Raw genomic sequence first — 20,820 nt, 5'->3', positions numbered from 1 at the left:
TTGGTGTGCAGTTGGAACATGTTCAAGTTAGTAGCTTGATAGAAGTTTCAGCAGCCCTGTGGTTTCTCTAGTTTGTGCTTTTATTTTTAAAGGAGAACTCCTTGTCAGAAAAAAAAAGTTTAGCACTGGGCACCCAGTCTCAGCCACACTCCTTCTAATTCACTCACTTTACTTTGGGTGTTGAAAGAGACTTACCATCTTTCTCTTCTAGGCAGTAGCTTGTGCCATGGTCAGGCAGCTCTCTGGGGTAGATGACTCCATGCTGTGGTACTTGGCTGACGATTAGGGTTAGTCCTGGTGTGAGGCTGGCAGTTGTTCTGACACCTTCTGCATATCAGCCAGTTTGGGACAAAATTGTTTGTGAACCTCTATTTCAGGCAACCTTGGGCAACTAGTGGCTTAAAAAGTGTAATGGTAATTTAATTCCTAACTGCATTGCAGTCATGTGAAAATGGAGCTTAAACCCCTCTGCAAAGTTTAGCAGAAGTTTTTGGCTTTGTTTCCACTGTGCTGCTTAGTATCTATCTTCTTTTTTTTTTTCAGAACTTGATAAATCTTTCTGCTAAAGGCAGAAGTCAGCCAGACTGGATAATCTGTTTTTGATTTAATCATATGGTGTATCTGGTGTATGCAAAATAAATCACTATTCATCTGGTTTTTAATCTGATTTATGTAGGACAGAGTTAGAGTGAGCCAGTTTTCTTCAGCCTAGCACCAGGTTTTGTGAACCCACCTTGAAGCAACCATACTTCATTACAGCATTTAGGAGGACTATAGTGAAATTTATTTGGATGTAGAAAGGAATGGGACAGATTTTCCACTGGTAGAAATGCCATCTGAGGGAAATACAATCATGTATTTTATAGGAAAGCTGTGTGAAGACCTTTCATTCCTCTTTTTGACCCCTGTGGAGGGACTCCTCTCTCCTCCATGGGATGCTGGCTACTTTGGGCCTTTTCAAATTAATAAGGTTTATTTGCAGCAACCAGATTTGATTTTACCACTGCACCATTACTTGGTGGCTTTTTCCTTTAACCACGTTTAGCCTCAGGAAATTAAGTGCATGATGAAGATAACCTAACATAGGAAATAGCTCTGACAGCCTCAGTCCGTGACACTGGTAAATGCATCACTCCTGCTTCCTTTATCAGGAAAACGCCTATTACTAGTCAATTTATGATTGGACAGGTGGTAGTTTGGAATTTTGATGGTAGATTTCAGGTTAACAGAGAACTGTATTTTTATTTTCAGGCTTTATTTGAAAACATGAATTTTACAACTTAATTATACTGACATTTTCAGGTGCTGATTTGAAAGAGGTTTTTTTTTTTGCATTTTTCTTTCGGTGTTTTTTCTTTTTTTTTTTTTTTAAAGAGAGGTATTTAGTTATGAAACTATCACTTGCCTTTTTTATATTTAAAAATCCCAAGTCTCTTTACTGAAGGGTTACGTTCTGCCAGTCAGAGTTGTCCTTTTTAATAAAGTGTTAAAAATTTCCAATTTGATAAATGTTGTGTCCTCAGAAAAAAAAGATCCATCAAGTGAGAATTTACTTAAAACCAGAAACATTTGTTTAAAAATGTGTAGTGATCATTACCAGGTGAGACACAGCTGTTTTGCTCTGCTCTTTGTCATTTATCATTAGTCAAATATGGTTTATTCAGATTTTTTTTTGAGATTTTTTCCAACTAAAGTACGTACCTAAAGTGCTAGGCAATGAGTAGTGCCGATATACGGTGGCCACTTGTCTGTAGTTTTTTGCTGTCTCTTCCCTCTTTGTATGAGTGTCTAGTGGCAGAAGAGCTTCCCCTCACCCGCGTTGACCATTTTGAGGGAAAGGCTTGCATGGGAGCTCTGAAGGTGTAGCACCCTGCCTGTAGCCATGGCTGGGGCTTCCATGTGTGGAGGGGCTGTAGCTGAATTCAGGGTTTGTCTCTGGCAGGATCTTGCCACTTTGAGAGAGAGAGAGACCAACTGGCTTCTGCTGGATGCAGATGTTCCTGGCAGTTGGAGGTGTGCACAGAGGCAACATCTTTCTTCCAGATGAGCTCCCATTTAGGCAGAGCTGGGGGCTATATGGCTTTCTTCACCCTCCCTCTGTTGTTAGGCTCCATGTCCTGAGGGCTGGAGAGCAGAAAAGCTGGAAGTTTGGACCCTGCGACTTGCCAGGAAGCTGTCCTGTGGTAGCAGAGGTTGCCCAGGGAGCAAGGATGAATTTGGTCCTCTCTCAGGGCTGGGACTTGGTGGCTCCAGGTGGCCCATATCATGTGTGTCTGTAAGGCCTGCAAATCACATGGCTCAGATTTATAGGCAATGAAGAAAGATAACACAGAGAAGCTTAGCACTGTCTGAAGTCTCATCAGTCCATATGCACATGTGCACTAGCAGGTATGAGTTAAATACTCATGGTGATACTGGGCTGGATAAGCGTGCAAAAAACCTAAAAGGCAAAACAAAATAGCTGCCTGTGCCAGTGGTCAAAGTCCTTGTCCTGCAGTGGGAGACAGCAGTGATGCCCTGGGGAGTGTGAGAGCTGTAATGCCTAAGAAGCCTCAAGTGCACTGAAGTGGGGATCACTGGGATGGTAACATGGATTATTCAGTCTCCAGCTGAACATGTGTGTGGAAGCTCTTGTGTGTTCTTTCCCTCTCAGGCAGTTCATTTCAACTGTGGTTCGCACAACTCAGACTGTTCTTGCACCTGAGCTATAGCAGTGAGGTGAGGGACCAGTAAATCCCCAGTGCCCAGCCTCCTCCCAGCCTGGGGAGAGCTAATGAGCCCTTTAGCTTCCTCACCTGCATGCCGTGGCAGGACAAGTCCTCTCGGGATGACAGAGAACCTACAGAGGGCTGAGAACTGCATTTTCTGCTCGCTGATGGGAGCAGTAATAAAGTTTCACGTAAGGGAGCAGGGTAGTCTGTTGTGGTTGTGCAGTTTTACTACTTCTAAAGGCTTTTGAAGGACCCCAGTGAAGAGAATTCACCAAAGAAAAGAATACAGTGTAGACATTGTTAGTGTTTTAATTGTGAAACTTTCTGCTTCTGTTTTAAGATCAGTAAGTTTCTCTCAGGCCTGCTGTTTCCACAGTGATTTTTTGTTTATTTTCTTTCAACCCAAAGCATCAACCTGGCATTTCTTACAGGTCTCCTGGATGTTTTCAGGTGCGTTTTTTATACTGGAAGTGGGTTTCTAAGAATGCCACTTTCCTCCATGGCGTGCTGTTGGGCCTCCTTGCTTGTGAGATGATAATGAATGCTTAGTATTTTAGTTAATTGCAGAGTCAATACAGAGCCAGAAGAGTGAGCTGCATTTTCTTCAGTCTTGTGCAGAACCATCAATAAGATTCATAAGCAAGTTCTGACTTTACAGCTGGCTCCCTTGAAGTGCATTATCCCCAACGAGATCAGCTTTGCTTCGAGGCTCTAGGATGTGTTTTGTGTTGGAAAGGAAGCAAGGAAATGGCTTTTTTTCTTCTTTCCACCCCCTGTAAACTGAGCAGATTTGTTGAAATCCATTAGATTCAGTAAATGACAAACTGTTTTGGCATTTGCTTTCACAGCAGAAGTCCTCTTCCTAAATTTCCTCTGTGTTTTTCTGCCCACCTTTCTTCTTTTGGTTCATGAGTTGGTATACTAAGATACTTGTAAGCTGTGTCTTAAAATAATTCCATTTTGGTTACAAATCAAATAACATCTGAGAGATCAGATATGCTCTCGACTCATAAATCTTCACAGAATAACCACTACCTTTTAAATTACTTATGTCATGGCATTATCCTGATTGATGAAATTTTAAATGTAATATGGTGAAGGATGAACTGCAAAACACGGTCTCTAAAAGTAATAGTGCTGGATGCTTGTGGTTTGTGATAGTGTACTTGATATTAATTTTTAATCCGTTTTCCTTTCTATTATAGCCCATCCCTGCCTGCCCTTGATTGGCAGCTGCCATCTCACTCAGGACCTTATGAACTACGTATTGAAGTGCAGCCGAAATCCCACCACCGAGCTCATTATGAGACAGAAGGCAGTCGAGGGGCTGTGAAGGCATCTGCGGGGGGCCACCCTATTGTGCAGGTATCAAACCATGTAATCAGCATCAACATGAGGTTGTTTATCTCAGTGCTCTGGTGAGCATTCTTTCTTCTCTAAAACCAAAAAGAGATGGGAGACTTTTCCTGTCCCCAAAGATTGCTGCATGTGAGCGTACCTTTGAACACATTTTAAACTGAGTGGACCAAGCCTTTGGTAAAAATAAGGAAAGAGCATATATTTGCTCTTAGCAATGTGAATACATAGCAAGAGGATTGCTGCTCTGTCTGTGTAGGACTCAGTGAGTGTTCATCTGGCAAGCGGTGACCATGGACCTATCTGTGCAGTCAGACGCCAGACATACGGTTTATACTGAAATCAGCTGGGGATGTGTCTCAGTACATTTAGTCCTTAACTTGCAGTTGGATCTAATCAGAGCTATGAACATGTGTTGGAGTGCAGAGCTGTAACAGTGATGTAGAAGTATGTTGCTGGTTTGGATGTTGCAGTGAGTTCTGAGCTCACCATTTCTTCTGTTCAATTCTTAAAACCCATCCAGGTGCTCTGGAAAGCATCTGAGCTCTGAATCTAGTTTCATGAATTCTACCAAGCTCTTCAGCTACTACATGTAAAGCATTTAATTTAATAACACTCTAAACTGACCTTTAATTCATTTATATGACCAGTCTTGCTCATTTTAAAGGACTTTGCTCAGGAGTGGAAAGAACAAGATTTAGTTGTTCAAAACAAAATAAAAGAAAAAGTAGTGGGGAAGACAGTGGGAGACAGTGCCTGTCCCTCTTCAGCTGCTGCCTTCCCACCCAGCAGTTAAACTTCCAGTGTCATCTTTCAGGGTTGTGAGCCTCTGTGCAACAGAGCCCAGGTTTAGTCACTGCCTAGACATCACAGGAACCATGGGTGCCAGGGCACTGCTGCTGTGCTCACACTGCTTGGGTTCATGCCACAAGCCTTCCTGTAGGAGCAGTGGCTTGTTGAAAGCCCAGATGGCTCAAGATGATGTACGGACCACATGTGCAGGGCTCGTGCATGTTTGTTTATTTGCCATAAAAACCTGTTAGCAAACACACAGTTGGAAGGAAGGATGGGAGCCTGAGATGACACTGGGCAAAGAATGCTGCAGTAGAATGTGTATGCTGCTGTGGCAGCTTGAAATGGAAAGTGAGGGGAGTTGTCAGCAGCAGAGTTCACTCTTTAGCTCTGCCAGAACTTGTCAGTGACATAGGATTATGGAAGTCGTCTCCTGGAAGTTGAAAGGTTTTAGCAGAGCATTTGAGTGATATTAAAGAGGGGCTTGTGGCAGACATGCGTGATGACACTTAATGCCTACTCTGTTTGTGGCTTGATGCTAGGAAATGCAAATGGAGAGGCAATCAATTTACATTGGCCAGACTGGCATTTTAAAGTTTCTGACATGCTTTTTTTGTAAGACTGAATGTGATGCCAACATTTAATTGGACTAAGTGTGTCCAGACATTTCCCCTCTCGTTCCCTGTCCCAGTCTGTCAGGAGTGAGCATGCTGCTTCCAAGCACAAACAAGTGTCAGAAAAAAGGAGAGGAAATGATGGAAGGGCATGAAGGGAGAGGGAGGAAGCAGACAGTCCCAGCCCTGTCAATTGGCTCTACAGGTTTAATAAGGATTAATGTATTTTTCAGTCCTTTTATTACAACTTGGGCATCCTTTTTTCTAAAAAGAACAGAAACATAAAGGGGAGCAGAAAAAGCTGACATTGCCATCATGACCAGTTATCTGAGGAAATGCATAAAAGCTTCTAACTTAGACCAGAGGCGGTGGATACATTAAAAGTACTTACAAATAGAAAAGTACTTATAAATAATTTTTAGAAGAGAAATAGTAAGTACTTATAAATAAAGAAGTACCTGAGAAACAAAAGTATATATAAATAAATGAAATTGGAGAAAATCTAGGGACTAACTTCTGATAAATTAGTGACTAACAAAACCTATGAAATGCTTCTGTGAATCAACACATTTCCAGATGCTGCAGCTACTTGGATCAGGTTTGATTCGTCGCTCTGGGTTATACAGAAAGGAGCCTAAGTTTTTGAATTTCAAACCCAGATGTAGGCTCAAATAGAATCTGAGTATCATCAGGTGACAGATTTTGGATCAAGGTTTTCCATCTTTAATATTTCCAGCATTTTCCCTTGTGTTGACTCAGGGAAACCTCTCATAAAACTTTTCTGACCTCTTGCACTTCCCTTTTGTGTTACTTTTTTTAACCATGTGGACAGTCAGGTCTTTCTTATGTTGGTACTTTGGGGAAACTTGCTTTAATTCAGCTCTGTGTGTTAAAGCTCTTCCCCTTCAACAAGATGAGAATGTGGAAGAGATCTTTCTCTCTTTTTCTCTTCAAACCCCCTCTTGCTGGCATCTTGCTTCCCAAAACAGGAGACGTTCTCAAACTAATACCTCCACAAATCTGTAGGGCATGCTAAGGCAGAGGAGAAGTTAATACAAAACCAATCCACTGTTCATGGCATGGTTCCCAAGCAAAACTGCCCGGAGGTTGCTTTCTCTGCAGCCAGAGCATGTTTGTCTTTCCCAGGCACCACTAGCTTCTTTGCTGCTGCTCCATTTCTTCTTGTGGGAGATGGAATGTCTGAGGATCAAAGGTTTCTGAGGCAAACATGCTGGATAAGGAATGCAATACTGTAGGAGAGCAGGAGTGTCTCATGGTTGTGACATGAAGCTCAAGGTTGGAGATCAATTTTTTCCTTGGTTCTACTGGCTCCCCCAGGCTGGTGATTTTTCTGTGGAGCTGCAGAGGACCACATGTAAAGCTGAAGACCTGGCACTGTGTAGAATGCTGCCTGTGTATGAGATTACGTTTCTCTCCCAAACTTAAGCTTGGGAAAGGGCAGGAAGTGTGGAGTGTGGCAGGCTGCCGGAAGGGGTTTGTACTGACCTATGGAAGGGGCAAGCCTGGTGGGTGCTAATGGCTACCTATGGCAGCAGAGTCTTGTTGTGTCCCAGTGCTGGAAGGCACCACTCTCTCCTTTTCATCTCTGCATCATCTGCATGGGACTTGCTCACTGGAAGGTCCTGTGGGCCATCCCACAGGCATGTTTCATGCCAGCAGGATTTCCTGTGGATTTCCTTCTGTGTAATGAATGCACCCTCCATTCTGTACTTAGGAATTAAATGGTTTGCAGAGTTTCAAGTTGCCTGTGAAGGCTTGTAAGCCCAGTAATGCAATATTTCTCTCTCACACATTTTGCCTTTGCCTGTTTGGGTGTTTGGCTGCCATGACAGCTTCAAGCTATCGCTCTTCTGGATTGCTAAACGCTTGGAGAGTGGGATGAACTGGCACACCTAGTAAGCTAAAAATGCCACAGAAGATTGGCAAGTGAGTAGTGCCAGGGAGCGGTGCTGGTGAGCTCATGGCTGGCACTGGCTTTCATCCCTTGGCTCGGGAAGTATTTTGAGAGTTGCCGTTGCCTTTGGTGATTTCAGACTGGAGTACTCCCACCTCTGAGTCAGAACAAGGACAGTGTGAAGGCAGTGTGAAGTTGCATGCTGTGTCAGGTGAGCCTTAACCTCGGACCAAGGACCACTCTGGGGAGTGAAATCCTGCCCATTAGCATCCTTCTGGCACCTCCCCCTTCGCAGAAGTTCATGGCTAATGTGAGGATTTTTCGAGTGAAGCAAGATAAGTGCATGGGGACCTTAGGAAACTCACATCATTAGATGGCTACAAGTATGTTTTAAACAAGGTGAACTTAATTCCAGGGAGTTACATCCAGAATGCCTTAAAAGGTCCTCCATTTAGACCTGTCTCCCATGCTTCATTTTGAGAGTGGTGGTGAGGAGTTACACAGGATGGGAGTTGTATTCCAGGCAGCAATGGCTCTGTTTCAACAACAGGTAAGTAATACAGCAGATAAAAGTTTGGGCTCTCTAGGGAGGGATGGCACCAGATTATAAATATACAGTCTGTAGACATTCTAATTAATAACTCATCTTCAGAATAAGTCAAGCACTTTGATTGCCTGAGATGGAATTTTTACAAGCAGGGTGCGGTGTTCTGTGAGATAAAATCCAAATACTCAAGAATGTTTAATCAAGGGGTATGATGTACTCCCATAGAAGATTGTACTCAGTGGTGAAAGAAAATATTTAAATGCACAGAATAGTCTCGTAAGCACTTTCAAAAGCCGTGATAAAGTTTTTTTGACACAAAATATGCCAGGAATCCTCTTCATGATCACTTGACGTAGATAAATTGGTTAGAAGAAGGGAAGAAAAAGAATTGTAAAGGTTTTCCTTTTTAATATAGATAACCAGTACTGTTCAGAATTTGCTTTCCTCTTGGAAAATTAAGTTAACATTGAAGATACAGTGGATGCTGCCTTGCCTTCCACTGTATCACTTTTCAGTGAGGTAGTAAAGGTTTTGTATGGCTCCTGTGCTCCAATACGAAATTTGATCTGAGTCTGTTAACAGCTGAATAGTCTGAACTCCCTCATTTTACGGGCAAAACCCAATGATTTGCCTGCTGATTTACATAGTCAAGATGTTTTCTGTGCCAGATTATTTGCTCTCAAGAGTTACCTGTGTCATTTCTTGACAAGATCTCAAGTGGGCTCTTTGGATCCAATTTTTCAAGGCCTTGAGGCATATGTTGGGATTTTTAAGTCTCCTTATTACTAACAAGTGTCAGACTCCTCTCTAAAGCAATTGTTGCTTCAGTATTTTTTGTACATCTCCACAAAACCATATTTAGGCACCAACATGCCCCTGAGCTGTTTGTGGACCTCAGTAACACATGGACCATATTATTGTTTGCTTCCCATGGATCAGTTGATTCTGTTGCTTTCAGATAAACTCAAGGTCCTGGTCCAGGTGCTGGCCACTGCAGGTGTCTGTCAGAGTTCTTTCATCTTCAGACTCATGAGCAATGAATACTCTTTGCAAACCCCTGAGGGAATAGAAAGCCTTGTCCATCAAAGCATTGTAACTTCAGGGGGCATCGCAGACTGATACAGCATTTCTCATGCACCCAGCTTCACAAATACTTAACAGCATGAGGTAAGAAGGCTGTGCAATAACCAGAAGGCAAAATGGGAAGAAGAGAGAAATGAAGAGCTAAAGAAAAAGACTGGAAAGAGGTATTTACCATTGATGACAGGAAGAAGATGAAGGTATAAGGAAGCCAAGAAAGGCTCCTCCAGACAGAGTGGGGCAAGTCCTTTACAGCAGTACTGTGATGCTGCACAGCAAGGGTGAGTCCATGGTTAGGCGTTTAGTATATTGTATGGAACTTCTCATATACCTGCAATGTGTGCATAAGTGCTTTTCTTGGTAAGGGTCCTCCAGTGCTGCAAGTTCCTTTTAAACAACAGGGTTGTCACTATTGCTGGGTGAGTCAAGGGGATTGGAAGTCAAAAACAGTCCCTGGTGGGTCCAGCTCATGGCCATCTGACACCTGACCAAGAAGAGTGGATGTGGAAAAAATTATGTTAGCTGCTTTCCCCTTCCCTCTCTAGGTTTATCAGACCAGAGTAGAGGGCATGTTCTCGTTAGTAAGCAGTGATTCAACTCATCATGCTACAGTGGACTTCCTGTATGTGCTGTTCTTAATTTCTTTTTAGAAGGCAGAATTACCCTTTTGTTCAGATGGAAATACAATCCTTTCTTATGGTGGTCATATAAAGACATTGGCAAGCGCCTGTTAGCCAGGTTGCAATTAATAGCACAAAGCCATGCAATCACACAACAAACCAGACAGGGAGCCTACACTTTACAACCTTGTTTTAGACAGCCGGTACTTCTTAAGAATAAATCTAAGCTGAATGGCTTTTTCACTTCTTGCATCTGTGTAGTTAAAGCTAAACCTCAAACTAGCAGACAGATAATCAAAACTGAAAAGTACAATGATTTGGCAGATGTTTTAAGGCTGCTATTGCTTCTATAAATCCAGCAAATGGAAGAACGCCTACTGAAAGCTTTTCATCACTTTTTTTTTTTCTTGTGTGTGTTGTTGTTAGAAGAGCACATTTTGGGAAGAAGGGAGTTTCTCTTTTTGGTGTTTCTCATGAAGTTAGTCCCATGGAGTAGCTCCACAAGCACAGCTGTATCATTAGCTTGTGGCGTCCCTGAGGAGGGATAAGTCCAGAAGGGAGCCATCCTGCAAAGTGTGCTACTGTCAGCCAGAGAAGATTTCATGACCCTGAAAATGCAACTTCAGCTCTGATTTATGAGCCATCCTGGGGACAGGCTTCTGCTGTTTGGTGCAACAGCCCTTTCCAAATGAAAAACGAACTTTCCATCAGCCAGCACTTGGGGGATGCACTCTGCTCTCTGTTAAAAATGATACCTCGCCCACGCTCAGTATGATGGGCGCTGCAGTACATATCACGGCTGTGAGGATGCTGAAATACTCAATCTGGCTTTCCAGCCTGAGGGCTTCAGCCCTGGATTTGCCTTCAGTTTGGACTCAGTGGCTGCAGCCAAAGCAGAAGTTGGTGATGGCCTTGAGAGAGGAGGGAATGTAAAGCATTCCTATTCCTCCACTGGTGCTTTCTCCATTCCCTTGTGCAAGGGGATAATATAACACCTCCTCAGTTTCCTCAGCCTCTCCCAGTTTATTTTCTGCCTTTTTCTTTGTGACAAGCATTTCAGTGGTATTGCTCTTGCTGTGTGGGGTGTGTTCTAGCTGTCCTCTGGTGGTGGTTGATAAGGCAAAGACCTTATAGGTTAAGGAGGAAGCAGAGGAGTTATCTTTATTTCCAGCACTGCTCACAGAGCCATCCTTTCTGCTTCCCTTGTCAGACTGGTCTTGGTGACCAGCAGCATGCATACCTTGAGTGTCTAGAAACAATGTGATGGAAGTCTGTGCAAGATCAAGAAAGAGAACATAAATGTAGTAGTCTTCTCTGACCCCTCAATTACTTTTCCTCAGGTCTCATTCTACATCCTTTTACTCAGTGAACTGCTTGCATTGTGGACAGAGTTTTTTCTGCAGTGTTTTTTCTTTGTCTAAAGGGCAATTCATCATTATTTTGGAAGCATACCTCCAAAATGTGTATTACTGCACTCCAGGGAGGAATCAGGACTTGACTGTTTGAGTGTGATGCTTTTTATTGGCCATTTCCATCCTTTTTGCCCCGTGCTTAATATTACATTGCTCCTGCTAAAAGTTGCAGGTGCCATGTCTCTTGCTCTGTTTTTTTTTTTCTGAATTTTCTTTCTAGAAGTTGCTTTTCCTCTTTGCTACAAGCAAGCAGGTCCCAAGCAAGATAGGAATCCCTCTTGCCTTGTTTTTTCTACATACCTTATTAAAGTTTAAGTGTGTCTGGAGGCCTGAGCAGTATCTATTTGGGGTGGTGTTCAATGAAGATGGAAACAAAAAAAGTATATACTCAGCAGCTGAAACAGGTCGTTTCTTTGCAGTGGCATACTAGGAAAAATACCTACACAAGCCACAGCATGCTGGTAAAAGACATTCGTGGTACTGATAGGGAGTCTGCTGTGAATGTCCTTCCAGAGCTTCCCAGTTCCTTTTCTCTGTCAAGATCAGTAAGGTTCAGGAGCCTTTAGTATGATGTGTTCTCTCACATATTTCTTTTTAGAAAAAGTATTAGAAAGAAACAGTTCAGCTAAAGTGATAGAAGAAGAGAAAAAAATATCAGCCAGTGACATTCTTGATGGTTTTAGCACATTTGAAAGCTTAAAAAATAGTCATCATGTAAAACCCCCAAACTGGCAATTGTTTAATTAGTGCTCTAATAGATCTTTGTCTTTTGGAAACATTTTTTCAGTGCCTGAGCTGTTCATGTTAAAAAATGAACCCTGTATCTACATAGTGATGGATCTCAGGAGGACAGTTGGTGGTAGTGGTGGTAATTCCCAGTAAATTTGTGGTAGAAGCACCCCTACACTGAAAATGCATCCTTCAGGAGGAACAGCTAGAAATTATGAGAGTCACAACCAGAAGGCAGAGAAGATGCAGATGCTTCTGGTTAGCCAAAGGATACCAGTAGTGTTAGAAATGGATACCTACTTTTCTAAAGAAAAGTACAACATGGATAGATCTTTTGCTTGCTCTAAATTACCAGACCTCAGTTAAAAAAAACCACAAACCAAACTAACAAAAACCCGGCCTCAAACCAAGTTATGTTCAAAGTAGAATTGGGGCATTCCTAAACTCGGACAGCTTAGCCTGCTTAATACAAGCACATGCTTAGGAGTTTGCCATCTCTTCCTTTAGCTGTTTTTAAGAAAATGAGACTTTGAACAGATAAGATGTTGACCACTGGGTTTAAAATGGCTTTTCAGCTAAGTTCAGGTGATACATGAGGCTGTGGTCTGAGCATGAACCATATTTTCACTTGACTTGATTTTGGTTGCACCTGACAAGACCCACACCAAAGTTACCAATCACAAAATCTGCTCCAGACTTGCCACATTATTGCACATGTGCCCAAAAGCTGAAATGAAACACAGTTAAAATTAAAATGTAGCTTCACTTTACCAGAAGCCAGATGCTTCATTATGAGCTGAGCTAACCTACCTGCCAAATACTGCTAACCTGCATGAGGCAGGTGATTAATTTTTTACAAGTCTGCTTTGGCGGCTAGACATCTGTCCTCTATTCATAAAAGTAATATCTCAGGGCAAAGGTTTGGGGGTTTTTTCGTGGTACTCCAAATTACATAAAACATATATTATGAAACTTATATTGCCTACATTCTGTATGAAGATATACTGGGGGCCAGTTCAAATTTCAGATCCCTCTCACACCAGCCTAACTCCATTGGAATTTCTGTTTTATACTTTCTAATTTTTTATGTAAGAAGGGTAAAAAATTACATCTGTAACCTACTTTGTGATCTGGAATGTCAGCATATGTGGTTATAATTTAGATTTTCCATTTTAATCAGTCATTATTTCAACTAACAGACTGAATCAGTGGAAAATATGGTGTCAAATTACTTAGTTGCTCTCTTGAAGTACATTGCAGCTTTCATTATGAGCAGGGGTTTATCATTTCTTTCCTTGTGAAGAATAGCTCAAGATCTTTGATACATGCCATGAATGGGAGATGATCCTTTACAGCATCTGCTATATACATGCATACAAGTAAAATTTGTTGCAGGCTGTCAGTGCAATGAAATCAAATAAACTTTCTCCTCCCTCCACATGTTAAAGAAATAATTTAGCAGGAGTTGCCTGTTTTGACTGAAACAATTGAAACACACTAGTGATCAATTTACTTGCACATGGTAAAAATAATACAGATTACAGACAGATTTGTAATAGTTTTTAAACACCTGTTTTTAATGTTTCAGTACCCAATAAAGTGGAGGAACTCCTGCTTTTGGTTTGCATGCAGACATTATGTATATTGGGATTTAAAAGTCTGCTGCGTAGGTTTCAAATGCAGTTCTGTCAAAGCTGTAAACAGCACTTGCAGGCACAGCATGGGTACATTGTGGGGAGTTGGAGACTCTGTAGTCCTCCTCAATGAGTTTTGGTGTTAGAGCCAAATGTGAATCCTGGAGACAACCCATAATCCTCATCAGAAAGATAACTGCTCCCTTGCCCCTTTCAATCCTACTTGTCTAAGAATATTGCTGGACTAGTACTGTGTAAAGTCAGAGTGAAAAAAATATAGGAGATTTAAGCAAGGCAATCTGTTACAGTGAAACAGAGCACTTAAATACATCCTTAAATTTTCATAAAGTGGGATTAAATGTTGAATATGTGCTTAAGTTTTCTACCAAGAAAAAAATGCGTTGATTAACTGGCAATTAATTGTGCAATGTATTGTCACTTAGGTTACTTGGCTGCAAAATCTGGATTAAGACGCTTTCACTGCCTTGCTCAGGTGTTAAAAGAGATTGTGTGTCAGGCATGAGCATGTAGGGCTGTCAGCTGCCTGAAAATACCACAAAAATGGGGAGCAAGTTGCAGTAGCTGCATTCTGTTCTTGGAGTCCTCTTTACTGCTTTTCAGGAGATCTACTCTTTTCCCTCTTAAAAATCTGATGCACTTTGGGCATCGGTTGCAGGCTCCTCGTGTTGCTGCTTCCTTCTGATGTTTTTCAAGTGAATGCTGCTAACTGGGTCCTCCTTTTCCCCTGCCTTTGTCTTTGGTCCCTTTGATTTCAGGATCCCTTAGGATGACTGCCACCCTTGTGCCTACTCATGCCTGATGGCTGGGGAGTCTCTGTGTCTCTGAAGCTTTTACTGGATGTCTTGATAGCAACTCAGATGTGATGATACTGTAACCAAACTTTTCACCATTGTCCAAAATCTTCCCATTACTTTCCTCTGTCTTTCAGCAAACCATACCTTTCTTCATGTAATTTAAGTCTGTAATTGAGACTGTTCACTGAAGCCTGCTTTATTTAGATGATTTCTGTCCCTGTGCCTACATCAAAACAGCAGTACCAACATACTGCGCATGTTGGTAGAGGACGTGGATGCCCATACTTGCTGTATTTAATAAGCCTCATGTTCCTGTCCCCTTGGTTCTCTGCCCATGAAAGGACAGTGGATAGCCTTCAGGAAGCCCACAGCATATTGTGACTGCACAAATAGATGAATAGCTAGAAGGAAGCAAATTGGGAGAGAGAGCACATTTGATTTCTGGAGAGCTGCTAGAGCTGAGCCGTGTGTGAAGCCTGGGTGCGCAGAGGGTTAATCCCAAGTTTTCATCCCTTTCCTAGTGTCTTCACCTGAGGCAGCTGCTTAGTTTAGCAAGGAGAGAGACCTCAGCCCAAGATGGTTGTTACATGTCAGGATTAAGAAGCTCAAGCAGGGTTTGCACCGTGTTGCCTGTGCTTGCTGGAGGCCAGAACTACCAGCGCCTTGACTCTGCTGCATGTGCACACTGGGATATAACACTTTGCTTCTCAGTGTGGGGCAGAGAAGGGATGCAGGTGCCTATTTAGGATGAGCTGGACTGCTGCCAAAGCAAGCTCCTGTGCAGAAGGTGGCACACGTTGGTGGGGTGCTGGATGTATCCGTGGTGTGAGGGGATGGATTCTACATGGATGCTACTGGCAGAGTGCCTGGAACAGCAGAGAGCTTTGGGTCTGGTGAAGGGCTGAGCTCCTGCTGCCACCTCCCCTCCCTGCATATCCTGGCCTGACATGTTGTTGTTATGATTGCTATGGAAATAATTTCAATATGTCTTGTAGTTCTGAGATGCTGTGTCTTGCATTGTTTGGCTGGAAAGCTGCTTGACTGGTTTTGGAGGGTGGCTGTACATGCACAAACACTAGCTATTTTTTTGTGGTGGAAAGTAGGAGATTCACAGCATGGTTTTAATTAGAATTGCTCATTTAGTCTTTCACTGCAGTGTGTTCTTTAGTTGAAAGATAATTTAATTTTCTTGGTTTTGGAAGATTTTTGTGCTTGTCTGTGTGAAATGTCTTTATTTACTGTGTTTCACTGTGCTTTGTGCATAGATTTGATTATGAGGAGAATCAAAACCAAGACTTCTCTGGGCTGTATTATTTCCTACCTGCTGTGGATTTTAATACGGTCTCATTGGTATAACAAGTGCCTGCATTTCTAGGACAAAAACACTGGAGGAAATTGGCAAAGCATGCAGGGTTAGATTTAGCCATGAAATTCTCATTAACTTGAAGAGAAATACCATGTCTAAAAGTTGAAAAGTGCTGAAGAAGTATAACTGGTATGAGTCAGTTTAGTTTTTTGTCTTGGAGAAGTCCACAAGATATTATTTGTTGATAAAAGGCAAACCCCCAAAAATCTTGTCACTCCTTTCAGAACCCTGTATTAAAATCTTGTAACACCTCCTGTACTGTGGGAGAGTATTTGATCTGGTTGAAACACAGTGCAGCATGGAGCAGTCTTGTTTATATGTACAACAACATTTAGATACTGCCTGTCATATCAAAAGAAAAAAACAGCTAAATAAAACATGTAAATCTCTCTCCATAGTTGCAGAAACTCATAAAATGGCTTGGAATGTTCTCTTTAAAAAAATTATAGATGGCATTTATTAACCAATCATCCTTAATAATCCTGCAATAATTTTGTAAATGGCTTTCAAATTAATTTTCAACCACTTCTTTGCAATGATGTTTTCATTATGTGGGCCTTATGTGCTGTAGCTCTTAGTCTGCAGTAATAGAATATTCTTCAACATTCTCCAGTATTGTTACTGAATGTAGGTTACAGAGTATTATTGACCACAAAATGGCATACGGTTGTAGAATTTTACACAAACTCCATGCATAGCTGCATTCATGAGCTTCCAGGGCCAAACAAACTTAGACCACAACTTGGAGGCACATATGCTGGCATATACGGGTACACAGGCAATCTCAGGCACATGTCCGGAATACATCAAAGCTTCATTTCCTAATCCCTCCTGGTTGTGAGGAAAACCTTAAAATATGTGAACTGACATAGTCCTACTCCTGGCTGCAAGAGCCCTAATTGAGATGGAGGCAGCTTGGAGAGGTTCTGCAGAGAGCAGGGTAACGCAGTGGTGATGCTGGTACTGGGCTATGGCTCTGCTGTTTTGCTAGTATAAATGAAACCCCTGAAGCTCTTAACCCAAGTAGATTTTACAGGTGCGGTTGCTTTAATCACAGGGCAGCATTAACCTAGAAGACTAGCTGTAATAGCAGATGTTTGTAGGAAAATGGTCTGGGAAGAAAAGCATTCCTCTTCCTCCAATTTGAGTAAAAATAGAGAAAAACATGATGAAATTTGGCCTTTAGGCTCTCCAATTATTAGCAAATTCTCTTTTCCCTTTTTGTAATAGAAAAAGGTATGTAGTAGGAATAGGGCTCAGGAAAGTGTTTTTATTATGATTTTTAATGTGCAGTCCAATTTTGAAACAGTGACAACAGCAAGGCCACTGAAACTGTACATGATGCTGCTCCAGAATTTCCTGTGTGTTCCAGAGTGGAGATCGGTAGCACTGCTGGGACTAGGGGGCTGCTACGGTCTTTGCAGGGAAATGAGCTGCACCTTGGTGCCTGCCTTCTTCTGAGGGAGGGAGATGTGATAAGTCCCGCCTCGGCCACGGGGAAGGAGGCTGAGGAGGGAGCTGGTCAAGTGTCTGTGACCATGTTCTGCCCACCCTGTGTTGAGGCTGACTCTTAAGATCAGAATGCAGCAGGTCCCCCCAGTCGGGGTGGAGAAGCCAGAGCATAGAATTTAAGCTGCGGTGGAGCTGACTCTGACTTTTCCATCTGGGGGGAAAAGGACTGCAAAGTACCACTGTTCAAGGCAAAGATCTAGTACCCCAGCTGTGAAAAGCTGTGAGTGATTACTCAAACCAAAACACCTGGATGAAGTGCAAAGCATTGTGTCTGTAGTGGTCTCTGCCACTGCGAGAGGTTTCTCACAAGAGCTCTGCTATGTGTTTCTTTGGGTGAAACACAGCATGCGTCTCTTGCATGGGTTTGTGGGACACTCATGCTTTGAACTGTGGTCTGGGAAGGTGACAGGGGCAAGTCTACGTTTTAGGGTTTATTAGACGTCTGCAGCTGAGTTAATTGCCTTAGTTTCTCTCTATAATAAGGGCAGAGGTTGTTGGTATAGAGTTAAGTGAGCTATTAATTTTATTCTGATGTGAGCTTCTTAAGAAGCCTGGATAAGTCACACCTTCAGAGTGCCTGTCTCACTTTGCTGGCTGTGACGGCAGCCAAGGTTACTAGACCCTATTGTTGTCCAGCTTGTACGTGCTAAAAGTTAGGTGGCATGAATCACCAGGCTTTTTCCTTTTTCTTTTGACTTGATATGTTGTGTATAATTATTTGTAACTGTGCTCAGCAGGCTTTAAGATCTTACCAGTTTGCCAACACTGACATGTATTTGAGTATGACTGGGAAGAGCAGTGCCTTTAAAGACCTTGGCATTCCTGTCTCTGTCTTGGAACTTGTCCCATACTAGAGACTCATGTTTGAAGTCAGCAGGTTCATAGAGGTGTTGTCTTCATTTGGATGTAAAAACATAGGTCCTGGTCACCATCATCTCCTCATCATAACTCCCTTCAAAGGAGAGAGTGTTCCCCTCAGCATCCTCCTTGATTCCCAGTCATGTGCTGACATCCTGCTCCTCTGACGAGCAGGGTGTCATTCATTTGTAGCATCAGATAAACTACTCTATAAAGCTTTTATTGGCAAGTTCTGCTGTTAATATCTGCAACATTTTATTTGACTATCTTACTGGCTTTAAACAGAGTTGTGGTACTAGCTTGTCAGTATTCTAGTCAGAAATTCTAGTGCAACAGCTGTTGCTAAACAATGTTACTCAACGTGACAATATTTAGAATGACTGACTGAAAATAGTCCCTGTATGTTGAGAAAGTTTATCTAGAACTCTTTCATGCTCATTTTATTTACATGCTGTTGGAGATCACAGGCTTTTCAGTTCATTGTAGCCCTTTTGGCAGAGCAGCTCATGTTATGCTCGTTGATCAGTCTGGTCTGTTCCATCCATTTGGGGGTTTTTTGGTTAAAAAAGTGACATCAACCAGCGTTATCACTCTTGCTCTCAAACAACTCACATTGTGGAATACGGTCTCTCTGGATACTACATGGTTTAATCAAACTGCCCTGGAGGACAAAGCATTGAATCTGAGCTATAAGACATACCTGATCTATTGTTATTGCTGCATGAAGATGCTTTCCATGGAAGGCATGTTCTCAGATAAAACTGCAGTGTAATCGGAGCTATGGGACCAGGTGGATCAAAGGTGACTTGGGGAAGGAGAGTAGGACCAGAAGTATGTAGGGACTTGGGAAAACCACTGCCCCTTTCTGTTCTGAGACACGAGTCACAAATAGCATGTTTATGAATCTTGTTCAAGTGATGACAGCATGCACAACATGAAACTACAGAAGTGGAACCTGGCTTGAGGAGCGTATGCATGCAGGCAGCACTTCTCTGACTCTGAAAAGCAATCGGGTTGCATTAATCTCCTTTATTCCCCAAGGAACACGTGTAAATTGTGCAATGTTTGGAACCAAAGGCTTGGAATTGCTGCATTTTCCTTGTGATGAAAAGTGTACCCAGACACATGGCACTGTGGTTACTGGCTTTTGTTTTATAAGAAGGCTGAAACACAAGTTGATTAAACATAAAGCAGTCTGGAAATATATAAAAGGTTTTTATGATTTTTTTTTCTGCTCTAATCAATTCATGTTTCTCTCATAAAGCAAAAACTCTCCAGCAGAACTGGAGATGGGAACCCAATCATTCTATGCCCAGCTCACTGCTCCTTCATCTGCTAAGGCACACTTGCTCTGCACTTGTATAAAATGCCTTGAAATGTTTTCCTTCTTTTAATTCATTCCTACACAAACTAAAAAAAAAAACCAACCAAAAATGGACAGAAGTACTGTGAAATTTGGAAGCCAACGGTATTCATGTGACTCGTAGAGGAAACCTGCGAGGTTTATTTCGGACCTTTACACTCCTTGCTTTCCCCAAACACAAGAAAGCAATCAGGAGGGCTTGACTCATGGGCTGTCTGACTATAATAAGTCTCACTTGGAACATACAGCTCTATAGCATGCTTAATGCACTACTTGCTTTTTCTGCCTCCATCAGTGAGTTTTTAATTCCTACTCTGTGCTGTGACCTTTGACTCTGATAGCTAATTAAATAGCAAATGTCTCACATAAGATTGGTTTTGGTCTTTTTAAACAAGTTCTTGGCAAATCCTAGAAATTAAGAATTGGAAGTGTATTTATAGTAATATTCATGCCAACAGAACAGTAAGTGCAATATTCATATTATGAATATGGCTCAGTATTTATAGCTTTCCAAATATTTACAGAGATAAAGCCTTTAAACATAGCCTCAGCTCTCTGTCTTCAGTAGCAGTTTAAATAAATGTCATTTGGATAGGAGTTAAAATTTAGGGGAAAGGCAGCTATTTCTAGTCTAATCTTGTCTCACTGGTGCCTCTGAACCCCAAAGGCTTTTTGCCTGGAACTGTGTTGCCCCTATCCCATGTGAGCCAGTGTTTGTCTTGATGTGCACCTCAAAAGTATTGACACTTAATCAGGTAACCCCTGGGGGTCTATGGGCACCCCATTTGCCCCCAGATCTGCAAGGGTGAGAATTCAAAGTCATGCAGTAACTGAAGCACTAGAGAGACACCAAGTTAAAATGTGGCATTGAGGGTGTGTCTTGGGATTGGAGAAGTCACCAAAGGATGTTGGCAGTGGCACTGTACCTTGGTTGGGATGGGCACCGGTTAAGGGCATCACGCCCATCCCACTTGTGCTGACGACTCCCAACACACGCCTGAGGATCTCAGGCCAGCCTGTGCTCACCCACAAATGGGAGCGTGCTGGGTGCGAGCAATGTGTCAGCGGCATGACGAAAGGCAGGTTCACAAGTACAAGCTTGCCCAGGGTATCTACCTAAGAATATGTAATAAATTCCTGTTACAGTGCTCTTGTGGTATTTTTTTTAACTCATACATGGCCATAGATATGACTGCCCAAACTGAAATCTGTTATGAATGCTGAGGGCAAATGTTTGAGTGGGAACTGAGTAGAGTGAGGGATTGAGTATTTTCAGGGAGGGTACTATTGTGTTCAATTTGCCCCCAGACTTGGATTTTTAGTCCTTGAAGCGTGATGAAGCGATAAGGATTAGGAGAAGGGCATTTCTTGGGTCTTGTGGCAGAAGATGTCATGAAAGTAATAAGGATTTCCTGGAGTCCCAGTGAATAAGGCACCCAGGACCTACAAATTCATTCTACTAGTAAGTCCTTTTCCGATGGGCGACCCTCTTGTGA

At 42.3% G+C, this 20,820-nt stretch overlaps 1 protein-coding gene across 7 annotated transcripts in view; it reads left to right on the top strand.

The window, feature by feature from the left end:
- NFATC1 (nuclear factor of activated T cells 1) overlaps positions 1 to 20,820 on the top strand; it is a 111,891-nt gene that overhangs the window by 15,507 nt on the left and 75,564 nt on the right. For all 7 annotated transcript variants that reach the window (XM_071553488.1, XM_071553486.1, XM_071553484.1 and 4 more), the window contains exon 3: positions 3,917 to 4,076. In XM_071553488.1, coding sequence (XP_071409589.1) covers positions 3,917 to 4,076 — 160 coding nt within the window. The remainder of the gene's footprint in view (positions 1 to 3,916; positions 4,077 to 20,820) is intronic.

The sequence above is a fragment of the Pithys albifrons genome, chromosome 4, assembly GCF_047495875.1.
Source record: "Pithys albifrons albifrons isolate INPA30051 chromosome 4, PitAlb_v1, whole genome shotgun sequence".
Lineage (NCBI taxonomy): Eukaryota > Metazoa > Chordata > Aves > Passeriformes > Thamnophilidae > Pithys > Pithys albifrons.
Note: the sequence above shows the minus strand (reverse complement) of the source record. Positions and strands in the feature narration are given on the sequence as shown.